The 17,784-nt window shown below is 33.9% G+C and overlaps 3 protein-coding genes across 3 annotated transcripts; 1 reads left to right on the top strand and 2 right to left on the bottom strand.

The window, feature by feature from the left end:
- Positions 1-2,540: 2,540 nt before the first annotated feature.
- On the top strand, positions 2,541-3,529 carry LOC132751710 (uncharacterized). Its single transcript, XM_060741923.1, has 2 exons — positions 2,541-2,969; positions 3,254-3,529. The coding sequence occupies exons 1-2, from the start codon at positions 2,541-2,543 to the stop codon at positions 3,527-3,529; spliced, it is 705 nt and encodes a 234-aa protein (XP_060597906.1).
- A 4,710-nt stretch (positions 3,530-8,239) lies between these two features.
- Positions 8,240-9,473, bottom strand: LOC132751712 (uncharacterized). Its single transcript, XM_060741924.1, has 2 exons — positions 9,110-9,473; positions 8,240-8,831 (listed from the first exon to the last, which is right to left on the bottom strand). Exons 1-2 carry the CDS (start codon positions 9,393-9,395, stop codon positions 8,668-8,670), a joined length of 450 nt encoding a protein of 149 aa, XP_060597907.1. The 5' UTR covers positions 9,396-9,473; the 3' UTR covers positions 8,240-8,667.
- Positions 9,474-14,103: 4,630 nt separating this feature from the next.
- On the bottom strand, positions 14,104-15,679 carry LOC132751709 (uncharacterized). Its single transcript, XM_060741922.1, has 2 exons — positions 15,104-15,679; positions 14,104-14,963 (listed from the first exon to the last, which is right to left on the bottom strand). The coding sequence occupies exons 1-2, from the start codon at positions 15,399-15,401 to the stop codon at positions 14,104-14,106; spliced, it is 1,158 nt and encodes a 385-aa protein (XP_060597905.1). The 5' UTR covers positions 15,402-15,679.
- Positions 15,680-17,784: the final 2,105 nt, after the last annotated feature.

The following is a 17,784-nucleotide window of genomic DNA, read 5'->3' as shown; positions in this document are numbered from 1 at the left end:
CCATTTTTAGAAACCCCTTTGAGTTACGTTTTACGTACTAACAAATCTGCCATTTCAAATTCCGATTTTGTAACGGATGCTGTTTTAGATTTGCTTAATGCGGGATGCATATTAGAAGTACCTTTTAAACCCCATGTTGTTAATCCCCTTTCTGTTGCTATAAATAACACTGGCAAGAAAAGGCTGATTCTTGATCTAAGTCATTTAAATAAGTTTATTTGGAAGGAACATTTTAAGTTTGAAGACTGGAAAATAGCTTTTGAAATGCATTTTAAAGATGACTATATGTTTAAATTTGACATACAATCCGCTTATCATCATATAGATATTTCACCTTTACATCAAACTTTTCTGGGATTTTCTTGGAATATTAAAGGCAAGAAAAAGTTTTTTGTTTTTACTGTATTGCCGTTTGGTCTTACTTCTGCCCTATTCGTATTTTCGAAATGTTTAAGAGCTGTAGTTAAATACGTCAGAGAAAATGGAGTTCGTTTAGTGCTTTTTCTAGATGATGGATGGGGGGTAAATAAAAAGTTTGAGTCAACTCTTCAGGATGCTCATTTTGTAAAATCTGTTATTTTAAAAGCAGGTTTTATTTTAATTTAAAAATCAATTTTTATCCCTGTTCAAACTTTGGAATGGCTTGGTTTAGTTTGGAATTTATCGAATAATTTTTTAGGTATTTTTGAAAGAAGACTGAATAGCACGAGAGAAGCTATTTCTTATTGTTTATCACATTTGACGTCACTGACCGCTAGGGAAATCGCACGTGTAACTGGGAAAATTGTGTCGATGATTCCGGTTTTAGGCAATGTATGTAAACTCATGACTTAAAATCTACAAATGGCTATAGAAGCTAGACAAAGTTGGGATTCGAACTTAAATTTAAGTCATGGTAGTGGATGTTTATATGAATTTGAATTTTGGATGAGAAATTTAGGTTATAATCCAGTACGACCTGTATTTAGTAATTTGTCTCACACAATAACTATTTTTTCGGATGCTAGCTGTTATGCCGCCGGGGCTATAATTAAAGGTTCCCCCGACGAAATCTGTCATATAAATTGGTCGGAATCCGAAAAGTCTGAAAGTTCTACTTGGCGGGAATTAACTGCTATCAATTGTGCCATACGATGTTTTTTCAGCCGTTTGAAAGGTCACTGTGCTCGTTGGTGCACGGACAATCAAAATTGTGTCGTTATTATTGATAGTGGTAGTATGAAACCTAAATTACATGCTATTGCGTTGGAAGTTTTCAATTTATGTCTTGAAGGTAACATTTCCCTTTGTTTGCAGTGGGTTCCTAGGAAAGAAAATTCTGTTGCCGACGCAATATTTTATTCAGTAAAGTTTTTGATTGGGATGATTGGGAAGTTTCCGAGGATTTTTTAAAAAATTTTTAGATAGTCTGTGGGGTCCCCATACAGTTGACCGGTTTGCTAATCATTATAATAAAAGATCTCCTAGATTTAATTCTAAGTTTTGGGTACCAGGGACTGAAAATGTTGATGCCTTTTCAGTATCTTCGGCTGAAGAAAATAATTGGTTAGTTCCGCCGGTAAATTTGGTACCGAGAGTTATAAAATACCTGGTTTCTTGCGGGGCTATCGGAACTTTGATAGTTCCCAATTGGCCCTCTGCTGCCTTTTGGCCGTTACTTTTTGGCAATACTAGTATTAAGCAATCTATGGTTTTAGAAGTGCTGGAATTTAAAGCTGGTCAAGATATTTTTATTCAATATAAAAACAAAAATACAATTTTTGGTTCAAAAAAGTTTACAAGCAAGGTTTTAGCCGTGAGATTAGATTGTTGCTTAATTATTTATTTATTTATTTTTTTTTAAATGTCTGAAATTCAAGTTTGACATTTATGAATGTTGTTGAAGTTTCTTTTCATTCCGGATTTATGATTTTCATATTGTTAATTTATGGAGCCAGGGCCTTTTTTGTTAAGGTCTCGTGTATTACTTATTTGTCATATTGTTTCATGACGCTGTTTTGCACATAGATTTTAAGATATGTTAAGTCCAGGGCCACTTGGCCAGGACTAGTGTACGTTAGTTTGCATTGTTTTTTAAGATATGTTTAGTCCAGGGCCACTTGGCCAGGGCTAGTGTACGAAAAATGTTCCCTTTAGTCAAGGGTCACTTGACCATGGCATTGTTTTTATTTAAGATACATGTATGTATAGTCCAGGGCCACTTGGCCAGGGCTAGCGTGTGTAAATTTTCATTCAGTCAAGGGTCACTTGACCATAACATTGTTTTCTTATAAAATATGTATAGTCCAGGGCCACTTGGCCTGTACAAATGAGTCATTGTAGCTTTTTGACACGATTGTATTTTATGTTTAAGTTGAACTTAGACGTATCTAATGTTATTATTTTAGGGTAATTTGGCCTAGGCATAAATTCAAAGATATTTTGTAAATAAGTGGTATGGCTGGCCTGTTAATGTTTAATATTTATATGCTTTTCTTACTTAATTCTTATTTGATCAGTTTTTTAACAATTGAATTTATTATATTATTATTATTTTAATAATGAACAGATTGAGTCATAAAGTGTACGATGATCCAGAGTTATCCTCCCTGGCTGTTTCACTTCCGGAAGTCGCTCTTTCATCAAAAGCCTGTAATACGAGTAAAAAATACCAGAGATCCTACAACAGTTGGAGTAAATGGGCTAGGCAGCATAGTTTGGTAGTTTTTCCTGCCAATGATGTGGATTTTTCTTTATATTTAGTGTCTTTAATACAAAGTTGTAATTCTCCATCTACTGTGGATGAAGCATTTTATGGTATGAAATGGGCTAATGATTTAGCAGGAAATTTAAATAATCCGTGTTCATCCTTTTTAGTGAAATCAGTCAGGGAGGCTCTTCATAGAATTCTGGGACATCGTGTTTCTAGGAAAGAACCTGTTACTCCAGAAATACTTTTTAAGTTGGTTAATGTTTTTGGAGATACTGATGTAAATTTATTTAAACTTAGGAATATGTGTCTTTTAGCTTACGCTGGTTTTCTAAGATTTTCTGAATTGATAAATGTTAAGCGTTCTAATATTCTTTTTAAGTCTGATCATATTTCACTGTTTATTGATCACAGTAAAACAGACATTTATCGAGATGGTAGTGGGTGATAGCAAAGACTGGAAATGTAACTTGTCCCGTTAACATGTTATTGCGTTATTTAGCTATGGCTAACATTGATGAAAACTCATATGATTTTATATTTCGTTCTGTTACTTTTTTCAAGAGTTCTAATTGTTATAAATTAAGAGGTACTTCACCATTGTCTTACACTAGAGCTCGTGAACTTATTTTAGATATGTTTGAGCATATCGGTTTGGACAAATCCAAATTTGGATTGCATAGTCTAAGATCAGGTGGCGCTTCAGCTGCTGCCAATGCTGGAGTGTCAGATAGATTATTTAAACGTCATAGACGTTGGAAAAGTGAAAAGGCTAAAGACTCTTATGTTAAGGATGACATTGATAAACGACTTTTAGTTAGTAAATGTTTAGGATTGTAATTTCGTTTTTCAAATTGTTTGAGTAATATTAGTTTTTATTGTTAATTTTTGCCCCATTTGCCCGTTCTTTGTTAATTCGATCATAAATGCAATGTGAATGACTGATTCTACATATGTGTTTGTGTTATATTTTCTTAGTTTCTGTAGACTAAGGGATAAATGATTTATTTCCGTTTAGGCGAAAGGGAATTAGGAAATAACGGTATATTTGGTCCAAGGAACTCTGGAAAAGGACCGCATATTGAGACGAAAAAAATCCGAATCCGTACCAGCTTTACATATTGTTTGTCCGACCTTTGAATATCCTTTTATTTTATGCAAACAGGTGGTCTTATATAATCTAATCTCAATTTATATAATCTGCTAATTTAAAAATCAGTCAAATTTACGGTGTATTGAACTTACATCGGCCATTTACCGCAACGTTCGGCGTAAGTTATCCCCCTTGATATGCTTGATTTTAAGGGAAACTTTTACATTTCCTAGTAATGAATACCAGATTAGTACCTAAACTATTTATCTATGGATCATGTTTTAATATTCCCTTTTTCATTTCGGCAAAATCAGTTGGACCATGTTACTAAAGTGTCTGTTTTCTCCATGTTAACAAATCAAAACACGAATACGCCCGTTATAATGCCGCCTATACATGTCAATACGGGTAAACAAGAAACCGTGAACGTTATACCCGTATATACCTGATAGTTGACAAAAGAAACGGGAACAAAATTCTGAAAAAATAGTAATCAATTGTAGCCAAAGGTGAAAAACTCATGCCGAAAACGTTGCGGCAAATGACGGATGTTACTCCTTGTATTTTTTTATAATACTGTAAAATTTGACCAGTTTTAAAAGAGACTGATTGGGTTCAATTGAAAATATATTTTTGAGGCCATATACTCGGTTAATACTAAAAGATATTAAGATGTAGCAGAAACGTTTTTAAAAACCGTTACACGATCGAAAATATGCGCCAAAATCTGCGGTCCCGTTTTCGAGTTCCTATGAGTGGTCGGGACTAGGGACAAGTAACAAACAATATATTTATTGAGTTAATTTTGTACTTATTAGAATATGACGCGATTAAAAACAACTAAATACAGTAAAATATTTCTCGTCTTATGACACCTGGAGTGATTTTAGATTATGCAAAATTGGAATTGCAATGTTTTTATCAAATATCCCTTCATACAAAAGAGACACGAAAAGGAAAATAAACCGGCTTATATTTAATCGATATTTATCCAGTTTAGAAAAACCTAAAATTGCCCATAGGAATTGAGAACCTTTTCCCCAAAGCACATATTTTTGGTAACTGATATAATGTTAAATGGGTCATTTGTTTCTGTGACTTAGATTTCGATACTTCACAACAACAGGTGTCAAGTGCTGTGTGGCAGCTGTAAAAAGATGCCACGTACTTCACTTCAGTGTTGTTATATTTTGATGGTCCGTCGGGATCATTGATGCCAGCACTATTAAGTGTTGAGAATTGAGTACCGCTCAAGCCGGTGCTAGAGGTGAGCATTAATCACAACAAAATTACAAGATAATTGCAGACTTGGTTTGATTGAGTCTGTACATGAGGGATAATGAATACGTGCAACATCCCTCTCGCCTCCTAGCACCGGCTTGAGCGGTACTCAATTCTCAACACTTAATAGTGCTGGCATCAAAGGCCCGTTTTCAGAAACGATTCTTAATCTTAATCTCGACTCAAACTCACGAAAGGTCGCCTCAAGTAACGCCGGAGTAGACTTACGGTAAGTAACTCACAATGTGCACAAAGATATTCGTTTTGTTTACTCAACCTTACCTCTCGTGAGGGAGACTTCAAAAGTTGACCGATCGGTTTTATTGCATAACATCACTCAATTTACATTGATAAGTGTAACCATGTCGTTTAAAAGAGTGTATTTCACCGAAGTGGTGATTTTGTTAAAGAATTAATTATTAAAAATCTTTGTTTATATGGAAGTCAAAATACTACATTGTTTACATTTTTCTACCATCATTACACATTACTGCACGTTCAGTGCAACTTTAAATAGTTTTTAATTATTTTTTAAGACTTAAAATAGAAAGAGGCATAACGTGATTTTAACAAGACTGTTTTATTTAAATCTTTGTCGTTGGTATTTGCAAATATATAATCCTAATCTTTTTAATTTCTTGAATCAATTTCAATGATATTGTACATAATCCCCCCTAAAAGAACAACAACAACAAACAAAACAACCCTGTTTGATCGTGATGCTGGAATACCTAACGACTGAAGCGGTAAATCATTTATCAGCTGTTATTAAAGTTACAATTTAACGCCATACTCGTTTAGTAAAGTGTGTTTTACATGCTAAACAAATGTTCAAGATATTGTTTTGCTACGTGGATTTCGATTTTTGTTTTTAATTAAAATACTCAGACGTCAACGCTAACTTTATGCCTTGGTTATTCATGACGCCAGGAAGATATTTCTCTGTCATTTTCCTTTGAAATATCTTCAAATATATAGATTGGGATTATATGTCAATCCCAAAATTTAAACAGTGTGATATAACTTGTATCTAACTGTTATGCATATGCCTATATTTAGACGCATACGACAAATCATCCGAGGATTTGAGTCCAGAATCATCGATGGTCACATTTACAAACACAGGATATAAGGAAATTTGAAAATCATATAAATTAATTTCTTTTTGGCAAAAGTACTAGTATCCGGCGAGCTGAATACCCTGTTAATACTTGTGTCACACTGGGTACACCCCTTTGAAAATCAAAATTTTTGATAAAATTCAACTTCTGACATAAATTTAATGGGATCATCTCTATCCCTAAGTGTTTGTTTTTCAACATATTTTTTCTAAAATACTGTCAGTTCGCGTATTTGATGCACTTAAATGTATACTGGACGAAATTTATTCAAAATCAATTCTCAAAACTAAGTGGTATTCAGTATCATTTTATTCAGGCACATCAAGGTAGCCCCCTCCTAATCTCGTAGATTCTCTACTCTCCTGAGTTCACTCGACTCTTACTTATAACCTGAATACCACTTTACTGAAAGGTGATAACTGTCTTAACCGTTAGGCAATTTTATGGGTTTTACTCAATGCGTGTGAGTGTAAGTATCCATTCTGAATACGGGCCAAAGTCTTAATCAGATACATGTTACCTATATAATTGAGGAATTATATAATTATGTTTAAATAAAATCATGTTTGCTTATTCTCAATATTCTTCAGTTGAATGATGAGTTACAATGAATACCGACCAGAATGTTTAACGATTTTAATTATATATACCGCCGACAATAATAGATGTATGAAAACTATCAAAAGAAGGCAAAAGTGGCTTAGCGATTCTTACGATGTTACCCGAAATCAGCCAAAAACTTTATACATTGATTTAAACAGCATAGGCATCACCGTTTAAGAATATTTGCGCCACCGATACATGTACGTTGAAGTATTTATGAGCTCTGTAAAAAGTATGATTTAATTACAAATGCTAGTTTTTAGAAACATTGACAGTCTGAATAAATTCAATCATAAATCAGGCAATGTGTATCATACAGTTAGAAGGTTTTTGTCTCAAAAATAACAACAAAAAAGAAGTGTAATAATCACACCCTTGATCGATAGAATTTAAAACACAGATGAGCTTCATTGAAATTTTGTGAAATTTAATAAAACCATTCTAAACCATAATCACGTGTTTGCTCTTGTTTGAACTGAAAAGACGATGTAAATGGTCTGATCTACTTGGATTGTACGTCTTAGATAGCCTGATGTAATTCTGGGCGAAAAGGTGTGGGGATGAGGAGCGGGAGCAGAAACGGTGGTGTGAGCGAGAGCGGGATCGTAAAAGTGACGTAAGCGGAAGCGAAAACGGTAGCGGTAGCGGAAGCGAGGTGAGAATGAGGTGCGGGATAGTAAGAACGATGATCCAAATTCTACTGAAGGTGTCACATTTCAATCATAATCAGGGTAAAGAGTTCATATCCGAGCAAAGACGTCATACATAACATCGGCTGATAGACTTTTGAAGTCATCTGTTCATTCACTGACTATTTCTTCGACGGCGGTAAACTTTCTGTTGTCAGAAATTTTTAATTTAAATTCTTTAACTTTGATGGTATTTTAAGAATATGAGACAAAATATATCCAATGCTCAATTGTACATTTGATATTTACTGTCTTTTTTGTTTGTTGTAGAACTCATTCAAATCGTATTAAAGTCATTTTTGAGTTGATTATGACAGTCAGAGATTTTTAGCATACATTTGCTGATATATACTTTATGTTCCTTTGGATGTGAAATATATACATTGTCAAAGATTATTTGTCTGTTGTTGTTTTACATCGAAAACAACTTGGTAAAAGTACTTTCAATTTGTGTAAAGTGCAAGGTTATTATGCATAAAGGCCGACCCGTGCCGATTGCTTCAGTAAATAGTGAGTTAAATGAATGTTATTGGTCAAAAGTGCATGCAGATGTAAATATTTCTGGTGTGAAACATTATTGTCATGAGACTGAAAACAAATTACACTTAAATCATTTATTTTTAACTTACAAAAATATACTTTGTTTTCAAAGCACAAAACAACCAAAATGATAATAATGTAAGAAATTCATACAAATATATATTTTCAAAGATAATGTAAGGATTTATTAGAAGATTTTTCCTAAAAACATTTAAACGTAATTAAAAAGATTTAGATTATTGATATTTGATCAAATTGAATGCTGCCTTCTGTGTAGAAAAATAACACCTATAAAAAGCATTTTGTCATATAAAGTTATTTTCCTGCCCTGATCACTTGTATCAGGTGGTTACTTGACGTCATTGTCTTCATCCAGAGCCAGTCTTTTGCTTAAAATTGTACATCTAAGCTCAGCAGGAAGGGTCTTGAATACTGTTGTACATTCATCAATTATTTCACGGACAGTAAGCTGTTTTCCGTTTACTTCTCGTTTTTGTGAGAGATGGTAGGCATCGCGAGTGTCAGGTTTAAACGAACCATAATATATTCTATGTGGCAGTTTGGCGATAATGTCCACAGCGTTGTCTACAAGTGATTTGTAATTCAGTGCCAAAGACGTCGTAAGAATACTTAAACATTGTCGTGTTGGCACTACGTGATTATAAGGACCACAAATATTAAAATAACCATCATATTTTTTTTAGCAGATACATATTCTTTCTCAAGCCAGTTTTTCATAACCAATTTACAACTTTGGATGATAGAGTCAACTTGATATTCCTCCGCTATAGGTACAATGCGCAGTACATTGGCTTCTGAAAAAAATGCAGTAAGACATAGCGAAGTGAAGTTCCTGAAATTTATTTGATTTTGCCATGCCGTTTGTTAAAGATCGAAACTTTTTTCAAATTGACATATTTTCTTTAACATATATTGCTTAATAACTATTTATTTTCAATAAACAAAACACATACCAAATATATCATTTTCTCCTTTTTTGGGTTTTGAGGTATTACATATAACATAATTAAGAAATTACTTTGTGCTAAGTTAAACTTGAACAAAATGCACAAGAGTAGACATGATTCTTTACCTGTAACTGGCTTTAATGTCCCAGGATGAATACACATCAAAAATTCATGAAAGTCTGAATAGTTCTTTCCTGTCAAGGCGACTGCTGATTGCTGCTTTTCTTTGAAATCATTCTTAAACATGGCATCAAAAGCTGGTGAAGATAGTATAAGAAAGTTTTGTGAAACATACAGTTCCTGTTGATCATCAAATATTAAACGTATTTCGTCCAAACACTTCCCAGGCGTTGTAAATGTGTTCGGACATTCTTCCTCCTTAACATCTTTTATTTTGCGCTTTTTATTCATTTTACAAATGCTATTGGTACGAAATACTTATACATTTTTTTCGCGTCATAAAATAGTCACTTAACGATTCGGAATGATTTAAACTGAATGGATATGCAAATCAATCCCAGCAAAAGACAATACGAAGGGAATCAATACACCACACAATCAATTTTTATCTACATTTTGACATGTTAAACTTACGTTTTGAATGTCAATACACATTTCTATATTGTAAAACTTTTCAATGCTCAAGGCTATCATTTGATCATTCCTTTATTGTAATTGGATCAAGTCGACACTGATATTTAAAGCAAGGAGAAATTTATTGTTCGAAGTGCAATTAAACGTTATAAGCGAACCACTACAATATTAAGTAAAATTTCATTGCTTTTCTTTTGAACTTTATAAGCGGACCACTACAAAGTTTCGTAAGGTTTCGTTTCTTTTACTTCATCCCCCTTTAATTGTGTATTTTTAGAATTTCATTGTAATTTTTGTGTTATCCTTATATACTTATTTTGTTGTAGTTTTAAAATTTAATTTTTTCCCACGCTGCTCCGCAAATAGGGCATCGTTCTTGCCTTCATTCTAAATTGAAGTATAGAGTCAACTTGTCGGTGGTGTGTGTTTTGTTTGTTATAGATTTATTATCTGTGGAAAAGTTATATATACTGTGATTTCACTTAATTTCATGGGCATGAACTTTCGTTACTTTTTGTCAAAAAAGACAAATTATGTAAATCATTTCTAACTAGATTATTTTGCGCAATTGTCATAAATGACAACCATACTATAATAATAAAGCAAAGCAATTTTGTAGACTATTTTTGACTTACAACGTTTAAAAATATAAGATGAAACAGTATATATATGTATATAATTTGTAAATGTAATGATAATCCCGTCAAGTGTATTTGTTTCCGTCCATTGTTTACTCGTTTCGGTCAAATTGTCTACCAATTGCCTATACGCCTTTGTTGGGGGAATGACACAAAGTGTGCTATTAAATGTTCCATTGTACAAACCATTACACAAGTACATTTTAGCGTTTCGAAAGTTTAAAATTAGAATCACATTAAAGTTTGGGAGAGTGGACATGTTCGGTAGTGCAGTTACATATACTTCATTCACTGCCACCCATATAAAAGACTTAATCTTTTCGATCCGTGAATATCGTTTAACATGGAATTATTTGTTGTGTTTGTGGCATTTTAGTTCCTTTTATCGTATTCAAGTCGGTCGGTTCCAGTATTCCTGCTACAATACTGTAAAATCATGCTTAGGATATGTTGCCTGCTATTAGGGTTTTTCTTTTCGTCATATCCGTGGCAAAATGAAAATTTCAAACTATTGATGGGAAAAATCGTCTTAATGTTTGCTCGAAAGAGAAACTTGATTGAAACATTTGGGTGAATAAAATTGTTGGGGGGTCAGGGTCGTATTGAGTTATCTGCCCTTGAATGTGAGTTAATATTTTAGAAACAATATTGGTCCTAACGGTGTTTATCGGCTATTTAACACCGGTTTTGAGTTTTGATGCTTATGAATTGACCACGAAGGCCACAGGCCTGAATGGTTAATTTTTGTGCAACAAAACGACAAAATCGGTGTTAAATAGCCGATAAATACCGCTAACATTGATATTATTTCGATTCTCTAACACGATTAGATAAGGAAGATCACTAATGTTATTTTTTCAAGCGGAAAAAACTTCCGGTGCCGATTTTCGTATAACGCTGTTCGATTTTTGCACCCTACTGTTGCTAAGATATAGAAATTATTAAACAAAAGACATAATAAGAAATACCGTTATTTTATCAAGTTTTGTAACAATATAAGCTTACGTCTTAGAATGGATTGTATTGTGTTTACATCAGTGCCCAATATATCATTCTTGTATGTATGAAATGACGTCAGTGTTTATGAATGAGTTGTATTCGCTAAGGATGACGTCATTACGCTGCTTACGTATTGGCGCCGTTTTCTCAAAATATTAATTAACTGATAGGATCTCATATATGACGTTAGTGTATGTAAGACATTATTTCCGTATTATATGAAAAGTAAACATTATAAGAACTGAAAATATAAATAAAAATATAAATAAAAATACTTTTCATTGTTGCCTTAAAAGACTTTGTAAACTATATAATCGAGGATGAAAACATAACATCCGCATATACAAGTAGGCCCTAACCAGTGTTTATTGGCAGTTTAACACCGGTTTTTTTCCATCTTTGTCTATAGTGACAAAATCACGTGGAGTGTTAGACTTAATCTTTTAGGACACTGTTATGCGCTAAATGAGGGTGTATTGAATCTCAACACAATGTTCCGTTTTATATTTTAATGTTTCTTTCTTAGTGGATTACCACAAATAATATATAACATATACACAGGTTATCTTGATGTTAACAAATCTATATTAAAAACAGTAACAATTATTTCTAGTGGAAAGCCACAATACGTTATCACTTGGAAATCCAAAATCTAACTGACCCTAAATTTTCTACATTTATCTTTACAATATTTCTAAAATTTATTTCGTTTTAAACTGACCAATAGAATTTTAACATTTTTGTGTCTTAAATAACAAAATGACCAATCAGGTTTCAATACAAAATAATGTAACATAGCAACATAGAATTTATAACGACAATCATCACCTGGATATTTTATCAGTCATAAGGTTTAACGACATGATAAGTACAGACAGCTTAATTGACCTTATCACCTATATATTATAAAACTTTTAGCACAGTTGATTGGACAAAGAGGAAAAGCCGCATTTTAATCTTCCAGTTACATAATTTTAAATTTGACATCTGTTATTGAAACATATACTATTTGTAACTTAACATATTTGAAATTTCACAAATTTTGTTTTGAAAATATGACCTTTTAGAAAATGATTATATATATAAATATTTGTGTTTAAAAGAAAATCATCATACATATTTATTCAGTTTTTTTTTTTGTAAATGAATTTTATCATTTTTCGGCTGCACAACAACACTTTCAGGAGCAGATACCTCGAAATCACACATACTGATACTTTAATTTAACTCAAATAAATTGTTGTTACTTTAGTTTTAGTTAAATATTATGTAAAGTTTTAAACAATTATATCAAAAATAAATATTGCTATGCTTCGATATTTTAACACACTGCATTTTTGTTAAAAAAGGAGCATAGAAATTTTTTTTATTTTGCATAAGCCAGGATATTCGCACCACTATTTTATATTTTTTTCCTCTGTCTTTGTAAAAAATAAAATACAAAAATTATACTTAAGGGCCTAATACCTTATATGTTGTATATTTTTCTGGTCCTATGGGATCATTTATTGATCACAGTATTGTTGAATACTGAATACTGCTTTATCCGGTGCTTTGGACCGTGAGTGATGTTGCACTTTTTCATTATCTTTTATTAACATAAATCAAACTGAGTCTGCAATTTTCATATAATACGAGTACTGTTGTTTTCATTGAATCCGAGGACCACTCTTTTTCCAGATTTTCAAAACCTCTGATCCCGTTTAAAATTTTTATCTTATTTAGTTCCGTACATTTTCCCTTCTTTCTTTATGGAAACAAAATCTCAACATCAAAAGCTAGTGTCTAGCATAGTTTTATTCTGCTTCGGAAATATCGCTTCTACGTCGTAGAGAGATAATGTTGCCGATACATAAATACGCTATTCCGACATATATTTTCGAAAACATAAACATATTTACCCCGGCAAAGTATCTTTTCTTAAAGATAATTATTGCTTACTGTTCTATTGATATTATGCCGGTTCAAGAATTAAATAACACCTCACAAAGTACAATGTATTTGGAAAACACTTAGGGTATAAGGAGAGAATGTTAAGCTTATCGTAACATAGTGGTGTTTATAATCGGCATCAATCCACAATCTGATTATCATCATCATCATCACTTTTCAAATGCTATGTGGCTTGTTTAAAGTAAGATTTTTTAAAAAATTGTCTGAAAAGATTTTAAAAAAGTTTTATTATACAAGGAAAATAATAAAAAAAAACTTTCCATCTATAAAAAAAACAACACAAAATAAAAGATAAAGAGCACACACTTGACGGATAGCATTTAAATCACAGATGTGCTTCTTTGAGAATTAAGTCAAATTAAAGAAAACATCCTTTATTGTAGTTACATTTTAAACTAATTTTTGTCTTGTTTGACTGGCATTAAGAATGGACTGACTCATATTCTTGATTGTCTGATGTACATCGGAGAGAAAGGGGTGGGAATTAGGAGTGGGGGCAATCGTGGTCTCGGCTTTAGTCGCTTGAGTCGTCGCCGGACTTTGAACTGTCGCTTGAGCCGTCACGTGAGCGGATGCGGTCGCGGCGGTCTTCATGGGAGCGGTGAGGGTAGCGGTGGTTTTCGTGATGGGAGCGGGACCGGTCGCTGGGGGAGCGGGACCGGTCGCGGGGGAAGCGGGACCGGTGGCGGGAGGAGCGGGACCGGTCGCGGGGGGAGCGGAACCGGTCGCGGGGGGAGCAGGACCGGTCGCGGGAGGAGCGGGACCGGTCACGGGGGGAGCGGGACCGGTCGCGGGGGAGCGGGACCGGTCGCGGGGGGAGCGGGACCCGGTCGCGGTGGGCTTCATGGGAGCGGTAGCGCTGGTCTTCATTGGAGCGGAACCGGACTTTGAACTGTCGCTTGAGCGTCACGTGAGCGGATACGGTCGCGCGGTCTTCATGGGAGCGGTGAGGGTAGCGGTGGTTTTCGTGATGGGAGCGGGACCGGTCGCGGGGGAGCGAGACCGGAGCGGGACCGTTCGCGGGGGGAGCGGGACCGGTCGCGGGGGGCCTCATGGGAGCGGTAGCGCTGGTCTTCATTGAAGCGGGAGCGTTCACGGAGGTCTTCACGGTAGCGAAAACGGTCGCAGGGGTCGTCATGTGAGCGGTAGCGGTAGCGGCGTTCTTCATTGGAGCGTGAGCGGTCGCGGAAGTTGTCACGAGAGCGCGAGCTATATCGGGAGTTGCATTGAGAACAAGTCCTGTGGTCGTGGAGGTCGTCACGGTAGCGGCTGCAGCATGGGGTGTCCTCTTGGAGTGGGAATGATACGCAGACTGGAAAGAATGGTGGTCCAAATTCTACTGGATTTGGCACCTTGAAGTCATTATCAGGGTAAAGAGCCAATCTCCGAGCAAGGACGTCATACTTCACATCGGCTTGTAGACTTTTGAAGACCTCTGTACATTCACTGATAATTTCCTCGACGGTGGTAAATTTCCCTTTGTCAGAAATACGTACTTTTAATTTTTTAACTTTGATGGTATTTGGGGAATATGAGCCAAAAAATATCCTATGCCCGAATTGAGATACCACTCCAACGCAAAGTTCAATCAGCTCACTGTAGTTTAACATTGCGACTGTTTTAAGGATATATAAACAGTTTCGAGCCGGTATCACGAAATGATCAATAGACTGTCCCTTACGTGCTGTCTCAAGTTCATCGGTGAGCCACTTTTTCAGGCATATTTTACATTTGCATAAGATACGTGTGACCTGATATTCTTCAGCAATAGGCATTATATCCAGAACATTGTCTCCTGTAATAATTGAAATACATGACGATGAAATTATAAATATAAAATGAAATCAAATCATTCTCAAAACAGACATTGACAAAAATATTTCTTGTTATATATTGAAGTTCATAATTCCCTTATTGATAATGATTTAAACTTACTGTTAACAGTTGTAGTCGTTCCAGGGTGAATGCACATTAGAAACTCTAAAAAGCTGTCATATTTCTTTTCTTTCAGGTCAACATTCCGCGTTTGAGTTTCTTTGAAATCCCCACAGAGCATTGCTTCAAATACCGGCGACGTCAATATTAAGAAATTTTGTGACACAAAGAGTATTTGTCCATCGTCAAATGTTAACATGACTTCATCTTTACATTTCCCACTTTCTGTGAAAGGTTTAGATATTGTCTTAGTGTCAACATTCTCGGGTACTATGCCAGGCGACAGCGGACTAGTCATGTTCTTTATGCTTAAATTTAACTTCTTACAAAATACACAGAAATGACCAAGCAAATGTTCACAAAAGATAGACGATAAACGTTAATTTACTACATGTTTAATTGACTTTAAAACCGGTTAACTAGCGATACATGTCGATGCATGTGCCGTGAATCATAATTATTGTCTGTCTATCAATAAATTCCATTTAAGAATGCGTAAAATCTTTAGTTTTTATTAAAAATATCCCCTTATAAGTCACACTGTTCGATATTTTATCAATTGTATTTACTTTGGTAGCTAATAGTTGGTTGTATAGCTGACAATTTAAACCGCACGCTTTGTATGTCAATCGATAATCATTCATTAAGCGAGGAATATATATTAGCAATAGTCGTTATATTGTATTGTGTATACATAGTATTAAAGAAGTAAAATGTAATAGTCTAATAGAACACAGAATATAAATATTCAAATAACTCTTTACTCACCTCTTCATTTTTAAAGCTGCACGCCTCCAGGTTCATGCTAATTTTCATGAAATATGAAAATGTAATTAACAGTATAATATTTTAAAGTTACCAAAATATTGTAATTTACACATTATCAATGGCTCTTCCAATCCACGTAAATTACCATTAAGAGGTCAAAATATGCAAAAATAGGCCTTACTGCGTTAGTAACTCGGTAAAAATATTGTTATAGATACTAAAAAATTGGCCAATAATCGCACATAACATGTTATTTACAAGAATTTCTAATCTTTATACTTTTTCTAAAATCTTAGAACATTTTCTCAGGTTTGGTTTTATAGAAATAATTTTGCTCATCTGGAGGAGTGCAGCTTTAACTGTCATTAGATAAGTTTCAGTGCTTATTCGTGTACGTTGAGGTAACAGTGTTCAGTCAGTTTCATCATTGGTCCAATCGCCTAATGATAATAAAAATAAAACAATAACGCATTTGTCATTTTTTTCATTTATAAAGACACCTTAGCTTTTAAGTAAAACCCTTAATTTATAGCGCTTTTTCTTCTTTTTCTGTTGTTAAGTTCAAAACTTCACTATTTCATCCCTGGGCTTTTCCAACTTTGGTTTGCCAACACAATGATAGACTTGTTTCGTTTTTTGTAAGATTTTTATGTCTGTGTGTTCCGATCTTGTTGCGGGGGCATTTAAGAAAACTTGTCAGTTGTTTGGCTGTTTTCGTTACCATTTTCAGAAACACAGCAGCTTAAAGATACACTATGCTCATTGTTAAGTAAAATATTTTAATTCATAAAAAAATATTGAAATCCATGAAATTCTTACTGAATATGTCTAATTTGAAGAAAAGTATAAATAAACTTTGTAGTGGAAACTGTGTTCTCTATTAATTTACACGTCAAGCAAAGTTTGTTCTTTCTTTTTTAAGCCAATCTATATTCATATTGTGACCACCTATAGTGTTTAAAATTTAAAGCTTTACATATCTTCTTTGCATTATGGAGAAGCAAAAGCAGCACATGTATGTGATAAAAGTGATTTATAATTTGAGATACAGGTATTTTTTCCCTAAAAAACTTATTTTAAAAAACTAAATAATCTGTTCGAAACCTTCAATCTTTGACTAAATACAATGAATTCTTCTTAAAGATAATGTTATGCTCATCATTTAGTATAATATTTTAATCACAGAAATTTATTAAAATCTATGAAATTCTTACTAAATATGTCTAATTTGATTTAAAAAAAAATGAATAAACTATGTATGTGAAGTTGCGTTTCCTATTTCAGGTCAAGTAAAGTTAAGCTTTTCTTAAAAAAAAAACTGCCATTTATTTTTCATGACACTATATATTCATATTGTGAATGTAATCACGTGTAGTGTGTAGAATTTTAAACAAAACGTATCTACTTTTATGTGAAGTCAAAACATGTTTATTTCATATTTACAAAGAGACTGTGTAGCAATTATCAATATTTTCAAAGCATTGTATTTATAAAGACATGTTTTGATTAGTATTGGAAACTATTTTAACGTTATAATTAAAGACAGCCCTTTATATGAGACTCTCTTTCCCTCAATAATCATGCCAAATTACTGCATGTCATCAATCTATGTTAAAATTAACTAACATCTTAGTATGTGAACTGAAAGGCAAAAAAGAGAAAACACTATATCACAATAACTTTGTACTTTTGGCTTTTGTTATTTTATTGAGTTGTAAAGAATCCGTATAGAAGACACGTGTGTCTAATACTTTAAGACAACGATGTTATACACAGGTAAATATGCGCCACATGTTAAACGTATGTGACACACATGTTTTACATATGGTAGAAACATATGGTTTCTCCAAGAAAAGTACCCCGTATGTATTACATATGGTACAGACATGTTTATCATATGAATAACATATGTT

Source organism: Ruditapes philippinarum, unplaced genomic scaffold, assembly GCF_026571515.1.
Source record: "Ruditapes philippinarum isolate M1 unplaced genomic scaffold, ASM2657151v2 ctg17283_1_1_1_1, whole genome shotgun sequence".
Classification (NCBI taxonomy): domain Eukaryota; kingdom Metazoa; phylum Mollusca; class Bivalvia; order Venerida; family Veneridae; genus Ruditapes; species Ruditapes philippinarum.
Note: the sequence above shows the minus strand (reverse complement) of the source record. Positions and strands in the feature narration are given on the sequence as shown.

Coding starts and splice junctions, on each gene's coding strand:
- LOC132751710 (XM_060741923.1), top strand. CDS start 2,541: ATGAACAGATTGAGTCATAAAGTGTACGATGATCCAGAGTTATCCTCC. Junction 2,970..3,253: donor ATGTTTTTGGAGATACTGAT/GTAAATTTATTT, acceptor ACTTTTTTCAAG/AGTTCTAATTGTTATAAATT.
- LOC132751709 (XM_060741922.1), bottom strand. CDS start 15,401: ATGACTAGTCCGCTGTCGCCTGGCATAGTACCCGAGAATGTTGACACT. Junction 14,964..15,103: donor AACGACTACAACTGTTAACA/GTAAGTTTAAAT, acceptor CAATTATTACAG/GAGACAATGTTCTGGATATA.
- LOC132751712 (XM_060741924.1), bottom strand. CDS start 9,395: ATGAATAAAAAGCGCAAAATAAAAGATGTTAAGGAGGAAGAATGTCCG. Junction 8,832..9,109: donor GACATTAAAGCCAGTTACAG/GTAAAGAATCAT, acceptor CATTTTTTTCAG/AAGCCAATGTACTGCGCATT.